Source organism: Diorhabda carinulata, chromosome 6 (genome assembly GCF_026250575.1).
Source record: "Diorhabda carinulata isolate Delta chromosome 6, icDioCari1.1, whole genome shotgun sequence".
Classification (NCBI taxonomy): domain Eukaryota; kingdom Metazoa; phylum Arthropoda; class Insecta; order Coleoptera; family Chrysomelidae; genus Diorhabda; species Diorhabda carinulata.
The window spans coordinates 14,154,136-14,175,057 of NC_079465.1; the positions used below are offsets into that span (position 1 = coordinate 14,154,136).

The window sequence follows — 20,922 nt, forward strand, 5'->3', positions numbered from 1 at the left end:
CAATAACTAATTTGACATTTCAATAAATTATTATTGTTGAAGTTTATTTAAAGTCACAATGGACGACTTATCTAAAGAAAAACAGATTGATATTTTAATCATATTAGGATAGGGTGATAGGCGTAGAAGTCAACAACAAACGTGTAGTACCTTTAATAATAAAAGTTTAACGAAAATGGTTCAGTTAAAGATTTATCCAAATCACATTGCAGAAAAACTGCATCAACTGAAAACAAATCTTTAGATGTTTGTGTCCTGTTAGAAGACGATCGACACTTGAGTACAAAACAAATAACCATGAAACTTAATGTGATCTGTGATGATAATACGTGATAATAAATCATCCATACAAAGTAACATTGGTTCAAGAGTTGTCAGAAGACGATTTTGATAGACATGAAGAGTTTGCAGACCTAATGATGGAAAAATGTTACAATCAAATTTTTAAGTAGTTATGTTTTGCGATGAGGCCACTTTGTGTTTTAATAGAAACGGAAATCGGCATGATTGTAGATACTGGTCACGTAACGATCCTCTTTAGATGCGTGAATCCCACATCCAATATCCCGTAAAACTGAATGTATGGATTGGAATAATAGGCGACAAAATAATTGGTTCCTTTTTTATTTAGAGTATCTTAAATGGTCCGACGTATTTAGATTTATTGGAAAATAGTATTGTCCCTAAGTTACCTCGGATATTTCCAAAACGACAATATTTGGCTACAATAAGATGGTGCCCCACCTCACTATGCGTGTGTGGTGAGGCAATACCTGCTATACCTAAATAACGTGTTTCCCAGAAGATGGATTGAAAGTCTTCTTCTAACATAACACAAAAATTTAAAGATTTGTCTTCAGTTGTTGAAGGTTTTCTGCGCCATAATTTGGATAAATATTTAACCGCACCAGTTTCGTTAAACTTTTTACTAACTTACTGACACAACACAAATTATAAAAGAATATTCAAATTAAATGAGTTTATTCAATCGTAGCCATTTAAATGTATAATATTTATTTTAACTTTGGTGGAGAAACTGAAAATGTAGTTAAAACTCCGAAATTATGGCATTTAGGTATAGAGAATACTACATGAAAAATAATAAGTATTTCTAAAAACACAAAATATATAGGGTGATCCATTTGAAATAACAAAGTTAATTATTTTTTCGGTAAAAAGAAAGATCTGACAACAATGTAGATGTCACTATAATACCAGCTGTATCACAAGACCCTTGCGCACAAACAGGTATGAAAATCTTATAAGCCGTTTCCGAGATAATTGAGGCGTTCCATACATAAACTCACTCTGTATACCCTTTAAATCGTCTTTTTGATTATCTTTAATATGTGACGTTTGTGAACAATAAGCCAAAATACTTATAATATTACAATCACTATTTGGTACTTGCCCATACTTCATCACATATCCAGCATTTAAAATACTCTCACTACCAACAAAATTTGCATGGTTTTGGGCAAGCAAATTTGTTTTTCAATTGATTATGTTAAATTATAATAGAGTTATAATGTCGTAAACATATTTTTTTGTTTATATGCGTAATACAAAGTGACCTACTAACTCCAGTTCATATTTTTGACGTTAGGCCAAAGATCTCAATAGTCGTTTACCAATTGCACAATTTCAGCACCCAATCGAGTACATGGATACGTAATGCTTCAAACCCAGGTTACAAATTGTCGTTTTCAATATCTGTGCGTACAACACAGTTGCGGGTTGCCTCTTGCTCCTCTGACACCAGATAAGTTTTTGGGAATCATGAGTTTCAAAATTGTGCTTTAAACACAAACTGTAGAATTTCGATTTATTTCAATTTACATTTGTATTCATTTAAAACAAAATTTTCTTATTCGTATAATATAAAGAAATGCTTCCTTAGTATTTTATAATCAATTAATCAAATATTTTGTATTTTTGACACGGCAATAAATAAACAAGTAATTTGGAAAATGTTTGTTGACACATATCCTATCAAGTTTGTTCCAATTGATTCTTGTATGCCAAGCGTTGAGCCTATGGCTTTCGTGCAGAAAGTGCGTAATAAATTGGGAAGCAACTTATGATTTCAGATGGGCTTATGACATTATTTCATTATTTATAGGCTACGCTAAGTAAGGCACTTCAGGTAATATCATATAATATCAGAATGTCGAGACGTATTCAGATTGTTATGAAAGCCCGAAGAGGAAGTACTAGGTTATTAGTAACCAATAATTTGGATATCAATTCGTCATCTTTTATTATTTACGAAATATATTCAATTTTTTCCAATTTTCGGATAATGCTATACTCTTTAAAAAATAAATAATGTTTTAGCAGAAATTGGGAACATTCTAATTTTTTAACATATATGCTGTTCTTCCAATTTACACCCAGCATGAAAATGATAACCACAAAAATGTTCCCACTCTTATATGCGTGGATAAATTTTTTTACTGGACCCCTTGTTTTACTGTTATTACAATTATAGTTTATTTCAGAAAGGTATAGAGTAATAGAATCTCATTAGGTATGCAAAGGGACCACAGAGTGACCCAACGAATATTCAAGCCACTTTCATATTTTGGCATTGATTTCATTATAATTTTTTTTTATCAAGTGCAGGTAGTACCACCGGGGTTGGGGTTAATGTATGAGTTTAGCCTATTGTTATCCATTCACAAACACTGAAAATAGTGTGCCAAAGGCGTGCTAGTAGGATACTCATAAAAAGGAAAGAATTTTATTTTAACAGAATAAAAATTAGGCATTATGTACATAATATTAGGTACAATTATTTTTTATTGAACATTATACAAAAAATATATTATACAGAAATTAAATTATGGAAAATCATAATATTCATCGTTATCTGAGGAATTGTCATCTCCTCTTAACGTTAGAATTAACGGGTCGACGGTCCGATCGATCAAGTATTCAAGATCCCACCTTTTCTCCTCTTCTTTAATGACATGCTAGACTGCTTTTCGCCAATTCTCTGGTATCACCTCCTTAATGTCTTCATCTTACAGTAGCTTAACGTCTTTCATTTTGAATGTCGTGTTGTGTTTTGCTACCAATCCTTTCACTTGCGCCCATATAAGCCCTATAGGATATAGTTACACTATGTTTTTCTGCTATATCTTCCACAGTATATTGCATAAAACGATGTTTGCGTAAATTTGATAGATAGCTAATAGTTCTTTTGGTGGTTAACCAGTCAATAATTTCTTGTTTTCTCCAAGATGAAGTTGGAGTCTTCTTTATGCGTCGAGAATGATAACTTGCGTTATCCACAACTACTACTGAATCAGCCGGAAGATATTTAATCATTTCACCAAATTAGTCTTCAAAAACATCCGAATCCATGTCCTAGTGATAATCTACCGTATGACATGACTGAAAGGTTAGCAAACCTTCTTTTAAAAATCCCTCTTTGCTTCCAATATGGAGGATTATCAGTTTTTTCCCTTTACCTGAAAGCACCTTAATACCCGTTAACATGCCTTCCATGAAAGCTTGGCGAGCACTGGTTATATTTGTTGCCACATTTTTGGTACTATATAAACTTCATTAATCCACGTCTCATTAAGATAAAAGATTTTCTTCTGCTCTGTTCTGTACTGCTTTTTTATTTTTGTCGCCAACAAACACTTTCATCGTTTTCCAGTAAAAATGCTTTACGGTTATGCTTTTCCCAGGCAACATCCATATATCTCAAAGTATTCCATAAAAGTTTTTTAGTTATCAAAGGAGTACTGTCATCCTGGCCAAACTCCATTAAAATCTTATCTAAGGTGGGTATTTCTTTTTTAAAATAAAAAGAGTTATTCTTCGAATTACACTTTTGGTGTCTTCATCAAGGACTTTTACTGGTCTGCCTGGACTTTTCTTGGGAGTCTCCACTTGCCATGCTATCTTTCTCCCCCGCAATAATTTAAAAACGCCGGACTTTCCAACTCCTGTCATTTGGGAACATCGATCGACAGTTTCTTGTACAGTAAATATTTTCGTTGGTGTGAATGTCGCCATTTTATTACTAATCTTATAATACTGTAAACACTATTTACGGCTTAACAGCAAATACTGATGCGTTAAACTAAACTTATATAGGTCTAAAAATTTTGTGTAAGGCACCATTGCCCTTTCGGCGGAAGATTAAGCCGAATATGAAATAGGGTTGGAATTAGGCAGAGGCACTAATAGAAGGTTAAACGGTACCTGTTAAACGCAAAACGTAACTACTACCTAAGAATCACTACACAATATTTCAAGACCTACACCTATGGCCGACACCGGAATTGAGCCGAACTGGACGGAATTCCCCATTGTTCTATACATTTCTGAAATAGACTATAATTTTTTCTAGTTCTGACAGATGCAGCGATATTGGAAATAGCTATTCATGATATACGAGACGGAATTCAAAAATTAACTTTATTTAAAAAAATATTCCCTAGACACATTGTTATCTCCTTGAGAATACTCCCCGTCACAACTCATACATTTCCACCAGTGCTTCCAAAATTTTTTTATACTTATCTCTAGTTTGTGCAGGTGTATTGTTATGGCGAAAAAACTAGTCTCCTGTCTGTAAAAATTGAGGTTTTCTTCTCAATACTTCCAAATAAAAGATTTGATAGACGCTCCAATTGGCATTGTTTTGATTTGAAGTAATTTTTTTAACGGAATGACGATGGTATCTCCTATTGAATTGACTATAAAAACACGTTGTCGAACTGAGGAAAACCAACAAATATTTTCTAAATGAACACCTGAACAAAAATTGAAAAATAATAACTAATGTCGAAATAAATAACGAAATTTATGCCTTTCTTTTTATAAATCTATGTACCGATAGTGTTGCAATTTTGGTAGCAAATGAGTTACATAAATGATAAGTGTTTATAACAATCTTTGAGTTACTTTTTTGTACGAAGTTGCATCCATTCTACAATAAAAATTAATATTTAAGCCAATTACCTTTCCAATCCTCCTAAACGTTGATGTGCTTTTGCTAGGTTTAGATAAGACTCTGCTCTCATATTTGGACTATCTAACTCTTCAGATATGAAAAGTTGTCTATGTGCATATTCTAAGGCATCTCTGGAATAAATATTAGTAATATCATAAATTACAATAGAATATAAAGATGATGAGCAGTCTCAATTTCAAAATTTACCACTCTACATTTCGATCTGTATAGGAATTCTAAAAATATGCAATACTACGTGTATTTCAAGATAGATTATTGATATACAGGTTTTCAATCAAATTAATCAACCCTCTAGCAAGGAGGTCAAAACCCTTGAATTCTTAATTGGAAAGGTTGTGTGACACTGACATACGCGCGTGAGATATCTCGTCTTTTTAAGCATCCATCCTCGGATAAATCCGTATATGGATGCGAAGAAGGACATTCATTACCCCCTGTCATTTCGACAGTTCCTCATCCTCCTTTACGTCGCAGTTTCGCACGTAGAATCCTTCCTCTTTCCTGAGTTCTATGGGAGATTCTGTAGGTCTTATCTTTTTATTAAGATTCCCGAAAATATCAATGCAGTTCATAACATGATTTTATCAGACCTTCGAATTGGGCTAAAAAGGATATCTGAAGCACTGAATATTTCATACGAACGCGTTCATTATATAGTTCACGTCAATTTGGACATTTGTAAAAATTAAAGACAAAAGACGTGGAAAGCTATCCAAAGGTGTTTTGATTTTGCAGGACAACGCCCCCCTAACCTAAACTAACCATTCTCATGTTGCTATGCAAAAAGTTCGTGATTTAGGGTTTGAATTACTAGAACCCCCCCCTTATTCACCAGATTTGGCTTCGTCCGACTATCATCTCTTTCCTCAACTCAAAAAAGTTATCCTTTGGGCCTCAACTTAAAATATGACTTACTGCTAATCTCTTTTTGTTTAAGGTAAGCAAACACTCTACTCAACACTTATTCCCTTTTTATCTTCGTGTCCTTGCAATTTATTCACCGGAAAAACTTCTATACCCCTGCCTTCTCTTGCTAATAAATTCTCACTCTCCACTTTCTATTTTTTTCTCGCCTTCTATATATTTTTCATCTCTATCATTTGTTTCACAGATATCACTGAATGACAGTTTGTTATGACTGATTGTCCCTTAAAGTTTATTATTTGACGATTATGTCATTTTCCACGGGATGATTCAATTATATACACAATAAAACAAAACAAGTTAATTTGTAAAATAGATATGTCCTTTAATTGTGATTTGCTTTAGTTTACGTTTATTGTAAGTTGTGTGAATCCGTTTCGTTAGAATATTGTAACTACTGATTTCTAAATTCCTACTTCACATATTACAGATTAATTACTCGCTTACCTAACATTTAATAGTAAAAGTAGTGTATAATTTAATTCAGTTATATGAAGAAAATTCTAGAACATTCTTAAAAATAAAACGTAATAAGATTATATTTCATAAACATTTGTCAGCATTTATTTTAATATAAAATAAAATTATTGTAATGAATATTGTTCATTTGGAAATTGAATATCAATTAGTTCGCTTGTGATATTAATTATATTCATTCCATAACATAAAAGTAATTGTAATTTTTGTGTTAATAAAATTTTTAAAAATAATTTTTGAAAATTATTATTCTTGTGAGTTTTGACTCATCCATTTAATCTGAATTAGATGTATATTCCAGAATTATTTATTCATTCTAACAAATTTTTATACTGCTCAAGGCTCTACCCTATCAATGTGATTAATGTGATTTTGCCCTTGAAATATTATATTTAACATTTACTTCTCAGCATTCTCTAAACCTTGCAAATACAATTCTTACTAGACTCTAGAATTTGTTTGTAAATATTCACAATCATTTTCTAATAATAACTTTAATACGAGTACACTATTCTTCTGAATTAATCAACCCAACTATACCATAACTATTGGATTGTTATTAATGTTCTATTATAGGTAGAACGTGTCCCACGACGAGTTGAAATTATCTATACATGGCAAAATACTTACAGTAGAAATATTTTAGATGAAAAGATCGTGTCCGAAAACTCAAACGTAGACATGTTCATGTACAGAAAATATTTAATATCTGGATAACAGTAAGGTTTGGGTACAGGAAAGTATACATTTAGTAGCCTTATTTTTTACCCCTAAATGCATTAAAATAGAACAAATGGGATAGTTCTATTTAAAAAAATAAAGAAATTTGAAGTTAAACTTTGAACACTTTTTATACACACCCTGTATAAAATGACAAATAGCATAGATTCAAATACGTCTGACCTTGCTGAAAGCAACCGCATAGAAACCATTTTCATATCTTTAAAGGTATGATCGTAAAAAAATTATTTATAAGGGTCTGCAACGGTCAAGTTTTTTACATAAAGTATGCATTTTTCGAAAAAAATTTTTAGACAAAAGAATACTAAAATTTTAGGTTAATGCCAAAAATGTATTATTATACAGGGCGTTTTATTTAAAATAACAAACTTACAGTCGACTTTCGGCCATCCTTGAAAATGTTTTAGTTAAAAAGATCGTATCCGAAAACCCAAACTTAGATGATGATTTTACTATATGTATTTTTCTATATACAGATAGTTTTAACAATTTTCTAACTGCTTCTGTCATCTTCCCCTTGTATTTGTATGGGATCGGATAATTCGTCGATTTGAACGTCTCCAAAATTTATCTATGTATATCTATGTATATGTCATAAAAATACTACAATGTTTTATTCAATCTGCAATTGGGGCTTCTATTTATGTCTACATTGAACTACTAATCCTTCTCCAAGCAACAATCAACTTCAATATTCTCAAGTACTAGTCTTAAACGTGCTTCCAAATGAAGACCAAGCAATCGTACTAAATGTAAATGATAATCTAATAGTCGGTGACTATATTGTGGCCATAACACTTATCATTAATTCCAAAAAGATTTCATTCGCCTCTAAAATGTCAAATAATAGAATATATATGTATATAACTGGCACGTATCAAACTTTAGACACTAGAAAACACCAAATTAGAATCCGACGACTCATCATCCCAAGCAAAGAAAACGAATAATCATATCTAATGTTTGTCCATCAATACTACATGACATCATGGAAAAGGAAATCCAAAAAATAGGCTTTTTGAAAATCTCACCAAAACGTGTTTTCGACGTAAAATTTACGTAGCACCAAATGATGATGATTACCATCCTCGTATGTCATAAAATTTGAAGATGCAGCATATAGAGTATTCCTATCGTTCGATGAATCGACATGCTTCCTTTGCAAAAACCTAGAAGATGTTGCCAAAATGGATCCAACTCAAGTATCAAATGCTCCCAACCCTTTTCAAAATACTATAGTAACGAATGGACCAATAGTAATAGAAAATTCCATAGAAGATATTAGTCGCACTGACTTTTTCTTAGTGAGTTCATAAAAAAGAAAGTTTTGTAATACCCATCATTCTATTGATTCCTCCCAAAAATGAATAAAAAGGTGTAGCACTGTTCCAAGCCATTTTTCCAATAAATGTTCAGGGTGGCGCAATGGAACGTGCATTTATTAAGTATAGGCTAAAAAATAAATACATAAGGTAATGTTGAAATAAAAGATATGATGATTATGTAATTAAATGAAATTTATTTTTTATAAATAGCATCATCTAAATGACGGCCTTCTCGAAGATGGCACTCCTTTAAACGCGACGTAGATTTATGAAAACTCTTGTCAATACATCTGGGGTGATTGCTGCCATTCCCTGATGGATATTTTCCTGTAGCTGACAGATGTTCCTCGGATTGTTCATGTAGACTTTATGTTTGAGGTGTTCCCACAAGAAAATCAAGAGGCTTCATGTCAGGGCTATGTGGGGGCCAAGAGATATCATCACTTTTGGAAATTAGTCTTACAGGAAAAGTCTGTCTCAATTTAGATAATTTTGAAATAAAATCCAAGTATGCAAACAATGAAGATGAAATAATTTACAACGAAGAGGAACTTCGATATTTTATATGGGAAAGATAGGAAAAAATACGAGATAGCTTCTGTCAATTTGTGTGTCCCCAAGTAAAGTGCCTGTCTGAATAACATTTTAGAATCAACGATAAATAATATTCTTGTTATTTATGTTTCTAGAATAGAGAAACGAACGTAATCATATCTAGCAAGCAAAGACGTTCGCATCCACTACAAAATCGGATAATGAACTATAATTATCTGACTCAAAATAATCGTGGCTACTGCTACAATAATTGTTATGAGCTTTACTTGATACTAACGTATCAGTTCAATCAGTGGCTGAGGAAATTTTATATTGTTTAACGAAACTTAATATTTACCTGTATTTGCCCCAATCCATGTAAGCTAGATAAAGGTATCCAAGTAAATTGAATTTATCCTCCCGTTTTTGAATGGCCTTGAGAGCTGATTTCCATTTTCTAACTGCTTGTTGTTGCTTATGTTGATTGTATAATCGAAGACCCTGGTCTACCTTTAACAGAAAGTACTGATATTAATTATGATAAATTCAAAACGCGAAAAAATAGAAATGATGTCATTCAGGTTGATATCAGTCCAAATGTGGTTTGATTTCTATGAGAATAACTTATAATTCAATTTTAATTATTTTTATCATTGATGTTCTATCATTTATTTTGTGCTTCAATCGAAAGATTGTTTAATCTCCACAATTCACTTATTTACCGCACATACGACTCCAATATCTGGAGAAAAACGTTCACGACGCAAGTGTTTTTTGAGTTTTGGGAGCAACCGGTAATCGCTTGGTGCCAAATCTGGAGCATATGTCGTTAGTTTCATATTCTAAAGTCTAAACTGCATTTTTTAATATCTGGTTACCAATTTTTTCATATTCATCACAATCTATTGGTACGGGAGACCACTCTCTTCAATAATTTGTCCTATAATTCTATTTCGAACATCATATCGTGGACTTTGTTAACAATTTAGTGTGTAGTGGCGGTTGTGGGTGGTCCAACTCCATGTATTTTTTTTATTTATATAATAGGCAATAGGATACTTTCATACTTTTTTATAGCTTAACAAAACATAACAAAACGCATTTGTTGTCACAAGACTGAGTATGACGTTGTGTGACGTAGAAAGTAAGTAAACAGACTTAATATTATTACACCAGAAATTATTTGTGATTTACACTTATTTGTAATCAACCCATCTTTTATATATAAATTATATGTTTTTGCACTTGAAGGACATTTTATTTTAACTACATATTGATTATTGATATCATCTGGAGATGCTCCTAAGTAAGGATACTGGGGTGATAGTAGTAATCCTACAGGTTTTAATTCAATTTTCATGTGTGTTTCAATGATCGGCAACATTTTTTTTCTTGTGTTTTCCCTTTTTGCATTGCTATAGTTTCCTTTTTTTTTAACTGCCCATAATTTGCTCCACTAACGAGCCCATTGGGGTTTTACATCTTGCAACTTCAAAAGTTGATGCCACAACTTGTTACAACTGTGGCATTACAAGCTTCTCGACACATTTCTTCACTCATATTGCTTTGTGCATATTCCAGGAAAACAACTGCAGTGCTACCTCCTTCTGATATAAAGCTCACCAGAAGCTGCTGTACAATTAATTTATTACAAGATGTATCCTTTACAAAATATTTTAATATATGGCAACTTAAATTTTTCTCCTTGGCAGTAGAAACAAAATCTTGCAGAAAGTTTCCTGACGAAGGATCTGGAAACGTGCTAGACTTTATTTTGCAAAAAAAGTGTTTGATTTTTTGAAACCGGAAGATGTCGAAGAACTCCAACGACTAATGTTTGAGGAAAATAATGAACCTAGTGTCAATGTCGCCGACGATGCTTTTGATGAATCTGATTAATCAGATTCAGAGGATCAGGTCGAAACAAGATCCATTGATTCAGACACCGAACATGAAATTACTGACAACGAAGAGGAAGATGAAGCCACGGAAGAGGTTGATAATTATTTTGTTGGTAAGTACACTAATGTTCAAATAATTTTTTTTGCTAATTTGAAAAAATTAGGTAAAGATGGTACACAATGGAACAAAACACCTCCTAAAATTTCAAAAATGCGTCCCCATAATATTCTAATGAGATTACCGGGTGTGGTTGGAAATGATACAACAAACGCCAAAACGGAGCTCAAATGTTGGAATTTATTTTTCACGGACTTCATTTTAGATTTATTAGTAAAATATACTAATCAACACATAGATAATGTACGTCAGAGATTTGCAAGGGAAATAATTTGCAAACCTACACACAAAGCTGAAATTAGAGGGTTTATAGGGCTATTATATTTGCTGGGTGTATTCAAAGGAGCTCATCAACGACTTGGCGATTTCTGGGCCACTGACGGCTTAGGAATAAACATTTTTCGGATAACAATGTCTGAAAAACGCTTTAGGTTTTTGATAAGGTGTCTAAGATTTGACAACAGAGAAACCAGAGCAACGCGGCGTTAAGTGGATAAATTGGCCCCCGTGACAGAGCTTTTTACTGTTTTCATCGAAAACTGCCAAAAACATCATCTAGGCCAAAATGTGACGATCGATGAAATGTTGCCAGGTTTTCAAGGTAGATGTTCATTTAGGCAATATATTCCATCAAAACCAAACAAGTATGGAATAAAAATATTTTGTCTTAGTGGTGCCAAATTATATTACACCGCCAATATGGAGATATATTGTGGACTACAACCTGAAGGACCTTTCCAACAGTCCAATTCAGCGGATTCGGTAGTAATGCGGCTTTGTAAACCCATAATTGGATCCGGTCGAAATGTTATTGCGGATAATTGGTTTACTAGCTTAAAGCTAGTAAAAGAACTGGAGAAAAAAAGATATCATATCTAGGCACAATACGAAAAAATAAAAGGGAAATTCCCCCGGATTTTGTATCACCGAAGGATCGCGAATGCTTTAGCAGTGCTTTTGACTACACAAGAGATGAAACTCTCGTTTCATACGTTCCGAAACAGGGAAAGACTGTAGTATTACTTTCAAGCATGCACGTTTCATCTACAAAAGTTTCCAATGATCCGGTGCAGATGTTGTCGACAAACTTTGTGCATCCTAAAATGTTGGCAGATCAACCAGAAGATGGCCAATGGTGATTTTTTATCATCTTATGAACATAGCGGGTTTGAATTCCAGACCATTTTTTTGGCTAACCAAAATGAATTTACTTGAAAGTACTTGAAAAAATTAGCACTAAATTTGGTAGACGAGCAACCTCGGAAGAGAGCCCAAATTGAAAATCTTCCCATGAACTTGAAAACCTTGCTACAAAAATATAAGTTTCAAGAACCTGAACCAGAAACGTCGAGGGCACCAAAACGACAAAGTTGTCGGCCATGCTATCAGCAACAAAATAAGAAAACATCGTTCAGGTCTTATCGTTGTCAAAAATGCGAGATTGTACTGTGTTTGAAAAAACATTCAAAGATTATTTGCGAAAGTTGTTTAGATACTTTAGATATAAGTACCTGTAAACCAGGTAATTAATTAATTTTTGGAATTCAAATATTATAAGCATTAAACACTTTTGTTCACGTGTTTGCAATTTATTCTTATCTTCTACCATTATTTGCTTCTATTAACATCCATACAATTAAATAATTCCACTTTTTCAAAATTGCCTGCAAGTATTATAGGTAGCCAGATAAGTAAATATTGCTAGTAGAATATTAAAGAAGCTTATTAAGGCGTAAACTGATAAATTTAAATAAAATAATACATTATTTACATGCATGTATCTGAGAGAAACATAGCGATTAACCGCTTCACAAGAAACCACGCGCCTAGGAAGGTTAATTTTGTTGCCTACTCCCGATAATTTTGATTTAGTCCAATAACAGGCCACTTCAGTAGTTGCAGGTTCCTCACTACGTCTGTGCACCCACATAATAAACGTAACGACATGCTTGCAACCACCTAAAAAAGTTGACATTAGTAAAATATAGAATTATACAAGTAATTTTCTCTTGTATACCTAAAGATGTTGCACAATCATCACATGTTGATTCAACAATGCTCTCATCTTCTCATTAATCTTGAGGGGAAACATTATAATCTCGGTTGTGTACTTTGTGCTCAGGACATATTCTGTCTATTATAATACAGGAGAAGAGTACGATTTCCGTGGCGCCGCGATTTAACGGATTTGGCTTAATTAGACCAAAATAAATCGAAAATGAAGAATGAAATTTTTTGATATCTATACTTAACGTTATAATCAAACGTTAGTTCAAAATTCGCTTTTTGAAGAGATGTTGCTCAATACTTCGTTTCAAATGAATATTTTATCGCTTCAAATTCAATATGAATATTGTAATTCAATAAACAATTTTGATTTAATTTTTATATTATTTACCCTGATACTCCAAAATTATATTAAAAAAAAATAGATTTTTGATAACTTTCATCACTCTTTGATGAATATAACTTAACATACGATAAATACATGAATTATTTGATGTTTTTCATAAAGAATTGTCGGTTGTTTTTCATTATTAATAAAATAAAAAAAAATATATAATGATAGTTTGAAGATTTAAATAGTTATTTAATGTAAAAATATCCTCTTTCGAGCAAAAAGTACGTTCTGAATAATTTCAAAAGTTATTTATTTTCGTTTGTTTTATAATTGAAAAGCCAGACTACTGTAATATTTCAAAATTATCCTGAAAAAGTTCTCTAGCAATTATTTTTACATCATTTATCCTATTTTTTACGACAAAATAAACCAAATAAAAAAATGACTGTAAAAAATCGTTCCGAATTTACCCGCTAACCTTCTTCCAATCTCCCCTCACCAAACTCACCCGTTCATCGCGGCCTGTCGCTTTTGGGCAGACCAGGGTTCGGTGTCTGGGGTCAAGGGTCGAAGCCCCCCATAAAAAAAATAATGAAATAAAACTAAAATAATCCCCAGAAAAATTTTTTATACAATTTTGGCTGTAAAAAATTCACGATTTTTGAACTTTTTACACTCAAAGTGCACCACGAAAACTTTAGGTTAGGTTAAGTTATGTTAGGTTAGGTTGATAGATACAAATATTAAACAAAAATAAATTTTTTTAACTTCAAGTATCGATATCTCGAAAATGAAGCGAGATATCGAGAAATTTTAATCTTTATTCTCGACTTATTTTTGGTTGATTTCACAAATGTGATAATGACGTTACTATAAGAAAGTCAAATTAGTAGTACTTACGTATCTGCTTTTACTTCACGTATTTCAGCCGAAGAAAATAATTGATTATTAACAAATAACGTAGCAATGCACCTACCTTAGGTAGATCGTCCGATCCTGCTTCGATAAATCCTATTTCGGCTAACATTTCAATTAGAATAGTCTTTGAAACCCACAAAACACAAATCGCACTAAACAACCAATTACCTCCACTCACAACAACAGAATAGCGTTTGAAAGGGGACACGTGGCGACCACCTAACCAGTATTTACTTACTTTCTACGTCACAACCGCAGTAACCAATAGAAACACGTTTTCTGTAACGTTTTATTATTCAAATTATCATCAATTTATATTTGCAATTTTAATTGTTGTATTCAATATAATTATCAAAGTTTTAAAAGACGCTGATTGTGCAGATTGAGCATATTTGATGTAAGTATAAGATCTAACAGCTCTCTTTTTAAGTATGAAGATTCGCTCGAATTGAGTCGCACCACACGTACCCCAGAAGGGAAGGGCACATCGTAGATGGGCATAATATACTGTTAAGGAGGTAGATAAGTTCAGTTCTTTGGAAACTGATTTCAGTGAAAACAGGAGGAACTTTTTTTAGATACGGCGGCAATATGTAACTTCCATTTCAAGGAATTGTCAATTAGAATCGCACCATGATTCAAGGATGATTGGGTCACTAGATATGGTCCAATGAAGTGCCGTGAGATCAGGGCTACTCCAAGGGAAAACTACTGTCGTCTGCAAATATAAGCAATGTCGTTTATAAACAGGAACATAATAGGGCCTAGTACTGAGTCTGAGAAACTAAAATGTTTACGGTAAATAAACACGTTCACCTTCACTGAATGGATATTTTAATGTAGTGTTTCTAGTGGGTTACTCTAGGAGGTAATATTGGTTTTACTCATACCTTATTTTCAATACGGTCTGTAGCTGGCCTTACATAATAATAATTTTTTTAGTTTCTATTCCTTCAATTTTTACTTTCACATAGATATTTAGGTCACCGAGCTACGATATCATTTTTTTTCTTGCAAACATAAAAATATACAATAAAAATATATGTAGACTTTTAAGGAATACATTATTCTTCTTTCGAAATTTAAGCTTATGGTATTTGGCAAATTTAAGTCGTTGTTTATTTTTGATGTGATTTAGTTTAGTCTATTACAAAAAACCGTTTATGGTATTTCTCAAAAGGATTTTAGTTCTTAAAACTTATCGGAAGCTTTCGCAACTAAATTCACAAATGCGGTTTTATTTTATGTTGAATTGTTGTTTCTAGAAATAATTGAAGCTATCCACTCTTCCGAAAGAGAGGAATGACTATTTATACGAGGAGAATAATTTCACAACCCCTGTTAAAATGTAGAAAACAGAATATACAAAACAACAAAATGTTGATGGAAAGAAATTTGAAAACAAATACGTATACGTCAATTTATCGAATAAAATTACTGGAATAATTTCAATATTAATTAATAAGCGTCGTTATTAATTTGACAATAGACTACTAGAAAATGTTTTGCACTTACTGTTCCTAAAGTCGTTATTTTATTGCTCCATGTACTATGAATTGAGTATAGTATCCGCTTTGATAAGTCTTACCAATTTATTATTAATAATGCTGTTTGCTATAGAATTATAATATTATTTATTATCATGTGTTTATAGTAAATAATAATTTTCACCAAATTATTTCGTCTGTTCTTTAAATGAACACATAATAGAGAAAATAAGTAGCGTGAACTTTTTCAAAGTAACTCAACACTCTTCAGTTCAATAATTAATAATGTTCTAGAACAGGGGTCAGCAACCTTTTGAGTCACGAGAGCCAACAATTACAATTTACAAAATTTCAAAGTTTTCAAAGAGCCTCAAAATTATTTGTTGTGAATAATAAGTAGTGTTCGAATAAATATAGTTTTTCGGTAAAAAAACTTCACAAGAAAAAAATATCTATTTATTTATATATTTGTAGCGTTTTCACAACAAATTAGATAATATTAGATATTTACCTGTTATATGTTCCTAAATCTTCTTGATTTTAGTTCTCTTTTGTTTCAAAATTAGTTTTTTTAATAATTTTTAAAGATAGATAAAATTGACTTTTCTTTAAGTCTTTATCAAAATAGTCAGCACGCCAAATCCCAACTTATTCACCTCACTGTAGCAATCTGGAAGACTATTCCAAGAGTCGAATGTAAGAGCCTCAACTCGCGGCTTTTCTTTATTGTTGTTGTCCATTTCTGGTGCGTTACGTACATAAATTTCTGGACCTCAAACTCTTCTAACTTGCTTTTCAACTCCCTAAATTTTCCACTCCACAAAGATTTATTCTTTATATCGATAAATTGCATTTCTACAGATCCAGTTTCAATCCCGATCGGCTCAATGTAGATTTCATCACTATTTAAGTTGAGAGGATACACTGTGAATGCTAGAGGGGTTTTATTGTTTTTGAATTGCTCAAATCTGTCAGCCAATTCAATCTTAATTTTTTTATGTGTGCTCAATTAATTCGTGTCAATAGTATATTGCTTTAAAATTGATAATGTAGTAATCTACTGCTTTAAGTATTTTCTACAAAAAGAATAATTTTTGTTCCCCATAACAAATCAATTCTTCTACCAAAACATAATCTGGGTTTTCTTTTCATTGCAATTTTATATTTAGTTCATTTCATTTTGTTGTGATATCCACCGTAAATAAAAATTTTTGCAACCACTTTCAATTCAGAGTGATTAATGCCTTTTTCATTCAGAAATATATTTATTTCATTCAAGCACAAAGCAAAGCGTTTCAACACCTTTTCTTTGTAAAGCTATCACACTTTATTATGAAGAAAGAGGTCAGAAAACTGAATTACCATTTCGTTCAACAATTCTTTAAATTGGTGATGGTATAGTATTTTTGACATGATACCTTTGAGAATTTTGATTACCAAATTCATAACCTCAACTTTTTCGTCCGGAAATATTTGGGCTCAAAGCGCTTATTAGTGTATTAGGCAGTGACACATCGGAATTTCGTGGTTAATTTTGCTCTGAAGAATCGTTGTTGCCTCTTTATTTTTTCCTGTTATACTTCTCGCTCCATCAGTTGCTAATGAAACTATTTTGTTTAAATTGATCAAATTATCTTCAAAGCACTTTTGCACAACATTCTCTATATCTTCTCTAGTTTGTCCTGAGAGCAAAAGCAATTCTAGAGGTTCTTCTTTTGGACCAGAAAGACATAAATCTGACAAAAAAAAGCATCTTATGATTCAAAGAGTAAGAGTATCTGAGACCTGGTATGAATTTTTCCTACAAATCATTGTTATACCAAAATATATCCGCTGCAACATTTTCTTTATTACTTCATGTTTAAGTTTAAGGAAATAAATAAACAAAAAAATTTTATCGGGTTTATTTCTGTTTTCATAGTCAATCTGTTAAAACCTAAAACGTAATAGACTTGATTACTAGTCGCTGAGAGATCTTTTTTTTATAAAATCAATAATAATTGCGTATGGAAGTAAAGAACCATAACTTCACATTCAAAGAGCCACATGTAATTCGCGAGCCGCAGGTTGCCGACCTCTGTTCTAGAACGGTGTTTTTTCGCTTTTTATGATAAGAATTGAATGTAAATCTATTATTTTCACTTACTACTAGTGAATCCACAAATCAGTATTTTGGTGATTCGCCTCAAGTAAACAGTTATAATGAAACCGTTTTATTTTCCTTTTTAAAAATAAATTTTTATTGACATTTTATTCAAAATCCTTAGAATAGAAAATGAATCTATAATTGAATTAAAGAAGGGAATGTACTAAGCTAACCAAATGCTCAAAATAACTCAAATATTAGAGCGATTAATTCAAAGAAAATGACATTCATGACTGTATTAATTAGAGAACGACAAACATTGGATTCAAGCTAAACCGTTATTAATTTCATTAAAATAGACGCTAGAAAGAATTTTTGAAAAATTAAATTAATTTGAAACATACCTATGATATTACGGTCGAAAAATGTGATGATTCTACAGGTTGTATCAAAAAGTGACCCCAGTTACTTGAAGAAAATTCCAGAACATTTTTTAAAATAAAACGCAATAAGATTAAATTCTATAAACATTTGTCAGCATTTATTTTATTGAATATTGTTCATTTAAGAATGAATATAATTAGTTCGCTCGTGATAATAATTGTATTTGTTCCATAACATAAAAATGATTGTAATTTTTGTGAAAAATAAATTTTTAAAAAAAATTTTCGAGTACCGAAAAATATAAGATTCGGATTAGTGCGGTCGTGATTTTTCAAGCACAGTGCGATAAAAAGTTCCGACTACGTACTTCAGTACATAAGCACTAAATGTAAGTGCCAATGTCCTTATTTTTATTCCTTCTTTTTATCTATCCTTATCAAACTTTGAGTAATGAAGAGATAGTTTATTAATTTTGATTTAATTATTTTAATTGATTTTTATGAACGATTTAGATAATTTACTAAATACATTTTGTAAACTAAACTTAAAAGACTTCAGAATTTGAAAAAGTTTTAACAGCAAATCCAAAAACCCTAAATTGGGAACTATTTAAATTAAAACTAGAAAACATAAAACCGTATGATGGAAATATAAATATATTAAACAAGTTTATAAATAGATGCGAACAATTAATTGATACGTACACGATTTATAATGAATATTATATTAATAATCACGTATTAAAAAGTATTCAAGAAAAATTAGTTTGCAGAGCCGAAGTGATGGTAGGGAATAGGACCGAGTTAAATACGTGGCAGAAATTAAAAGAAGCGTTAATACAATTGCAAGAGTTAACGAGAACGAGACCATTTAAAAATGAAAACTCAATAACATTCGGTAATAGATTACAACTACTATAAAGTCAGACAATACAAAGGATAAGTAATAATTTATATCTAAGTGAAATAGATAAAAAATGTCAAATTAAACATTGCGAGAAAACAGCCTCGAATACCTTTATAGCAGGATGTACAGGTATTATACGAAATGACATGCACCTGAAAAAGCCTGGCTCATTGGAAGATGCTATGGCTTATGTCGATGAATTTGAAAATTTGGTAAAGCTCTACGGACAATTCTATGAGCCTAGGGTTCGATACAATAATAACAATAATAGTAAGAATAATAATTTTAAAATTATAATAATAATGATAATAATAATAATAATAAAAATAATAATAATAATAATAATAATAATAATAATAATAATAATAATAATAATAATAATAATAATAATAATAATAATAATAATAATAATAATAATAATAATAATAATAATAATAATAATAATAATAATAATAATAATAATAATAATAATAATAATAATAATAATAATAATAATAATAATAATAATAATAATAATAATAATAATAATAATAATAATAATAATAATAATAATAATAATAATAATAATAATAATAATAATAATAATAATAATAATAATAATAGTTCAAACGACGAAAAAACTGCATTGTCTTTAGAAGACAAAGGACAAAATGAAGGAGATATGACCCCAACAGGGTATCACTGGATGTTTACTACAGACCCTAGTGTTAGGAGATCCTCATTGGCAAGAACACCACCAATGAATCGCAAAGATTCAACTGCCTCTGCCACGGATGATGTTTTTGCTAGCCTAGAGACAAACTCTGGCACACGTCAAGATGACAAGACTGGGAGCCACAGTAACACGGCGTACGAAGCAAGTAGCGACAACAGTCACGATGGACTGGCAAAAAATACCAGTCCAGACAAAAAGAAACGAAAGCGAGACTCACATGGAAAGCATATCCCGGATGATACTAGCCAAGAGATGACTGCTGCTATGACCGCCTTGGGTAGTCTTAATAAAAAAGTCGACGAATTAAAAAATGAAGTCAAAGTGAGTACAAAGACAAAAACTGAAATCAAGGCAATAACGAGAGAGCTCGTAAGCATAATGGCAACCCTGAACAGAAGAATGGATGTTTTAAACATCAGACACACGCAGATGGTGCGAAACAATACTGAGCAATCATCGCCAGGTAAGAGCAAAACTGCTAATAATTTAGCTAAACCAGAGGACAATAATCCTAGCTACGCAAGACAAAGTATAGGAGTCCAAGCTGATGAAACCGACATAAGACGAGAGTTACTCGATCTTACAAATGAAATACGTACCAGGGTTGAGACGCAAATAACAGCAAGAAAAGGATGGACAGGGCTAGAAGAGGTAATACATCTCGAGTGGCCAGAAAGCTGCTACCAAAGCACCGTTGTTACAGAGCTGGGATCGCTTAGAGAGCTTCGAGGAGACCTGGTAATAGTAGCAGACCCTGATGTAACCTTGACCACCACTACGGAAAGCGACCTAAAATGCAACTTTCCGGAAATAACAAGCCTTATGTGCGAAGAACTTGAGGAAGGGTGTATTGAATATGTGAGGACGAACACCGAGGTCATACTCAGCAAAGGCAAAAATGGAGCAAGGTCAAGAACCATGTACATGCTGCCGTACAAGGTCAACCCAGAAGGGAAAAACGACATGGGTCAACTATATCAGTTGCTAGGCAAACTGCAAGCAGAGGTTCAAAACCATGGAGTGACGGAAATTCAAGTAGTAGCCTTCGGCAAAATTGATAAAATCTACC

General features: G+C 32.0%; 1 protein-coding gene across 3 annotated transcripts in view; it reads right to left on the reverse strand.

The window, feature by feature from the left end:
• The window catches only part of LOC130895327 (43 kDa receptor-associated protein of the synapse homolog), an 86,821-nt gene that overhangs the window by 40,976 nt on the left and 24,923 nt on the right, over window positions 1-20,922 (reverse strand). The window contains exons 3-4 of one of the 3 annotated variants that reach the window (XM_057802556.1): window positions 9,356-9,507; window positions 4,984-5,106 (exon numbers count right to left, since the gene is read on the reverse strand). In XM_057802556.1, the coding sequence (XP_057658539.1) occupies window positions 4,984-5,106; window positions 9,356-9,507 (275 nt within the window). The remainder of the gene's footprint in view (window positions 1-4,983; window positions 5,107-9,355; window positions 9,508-20,922) is intronic. The other 2 variants (XM_057802555.1, XM_057802557.1) reach the window with 2 other exon arrangements.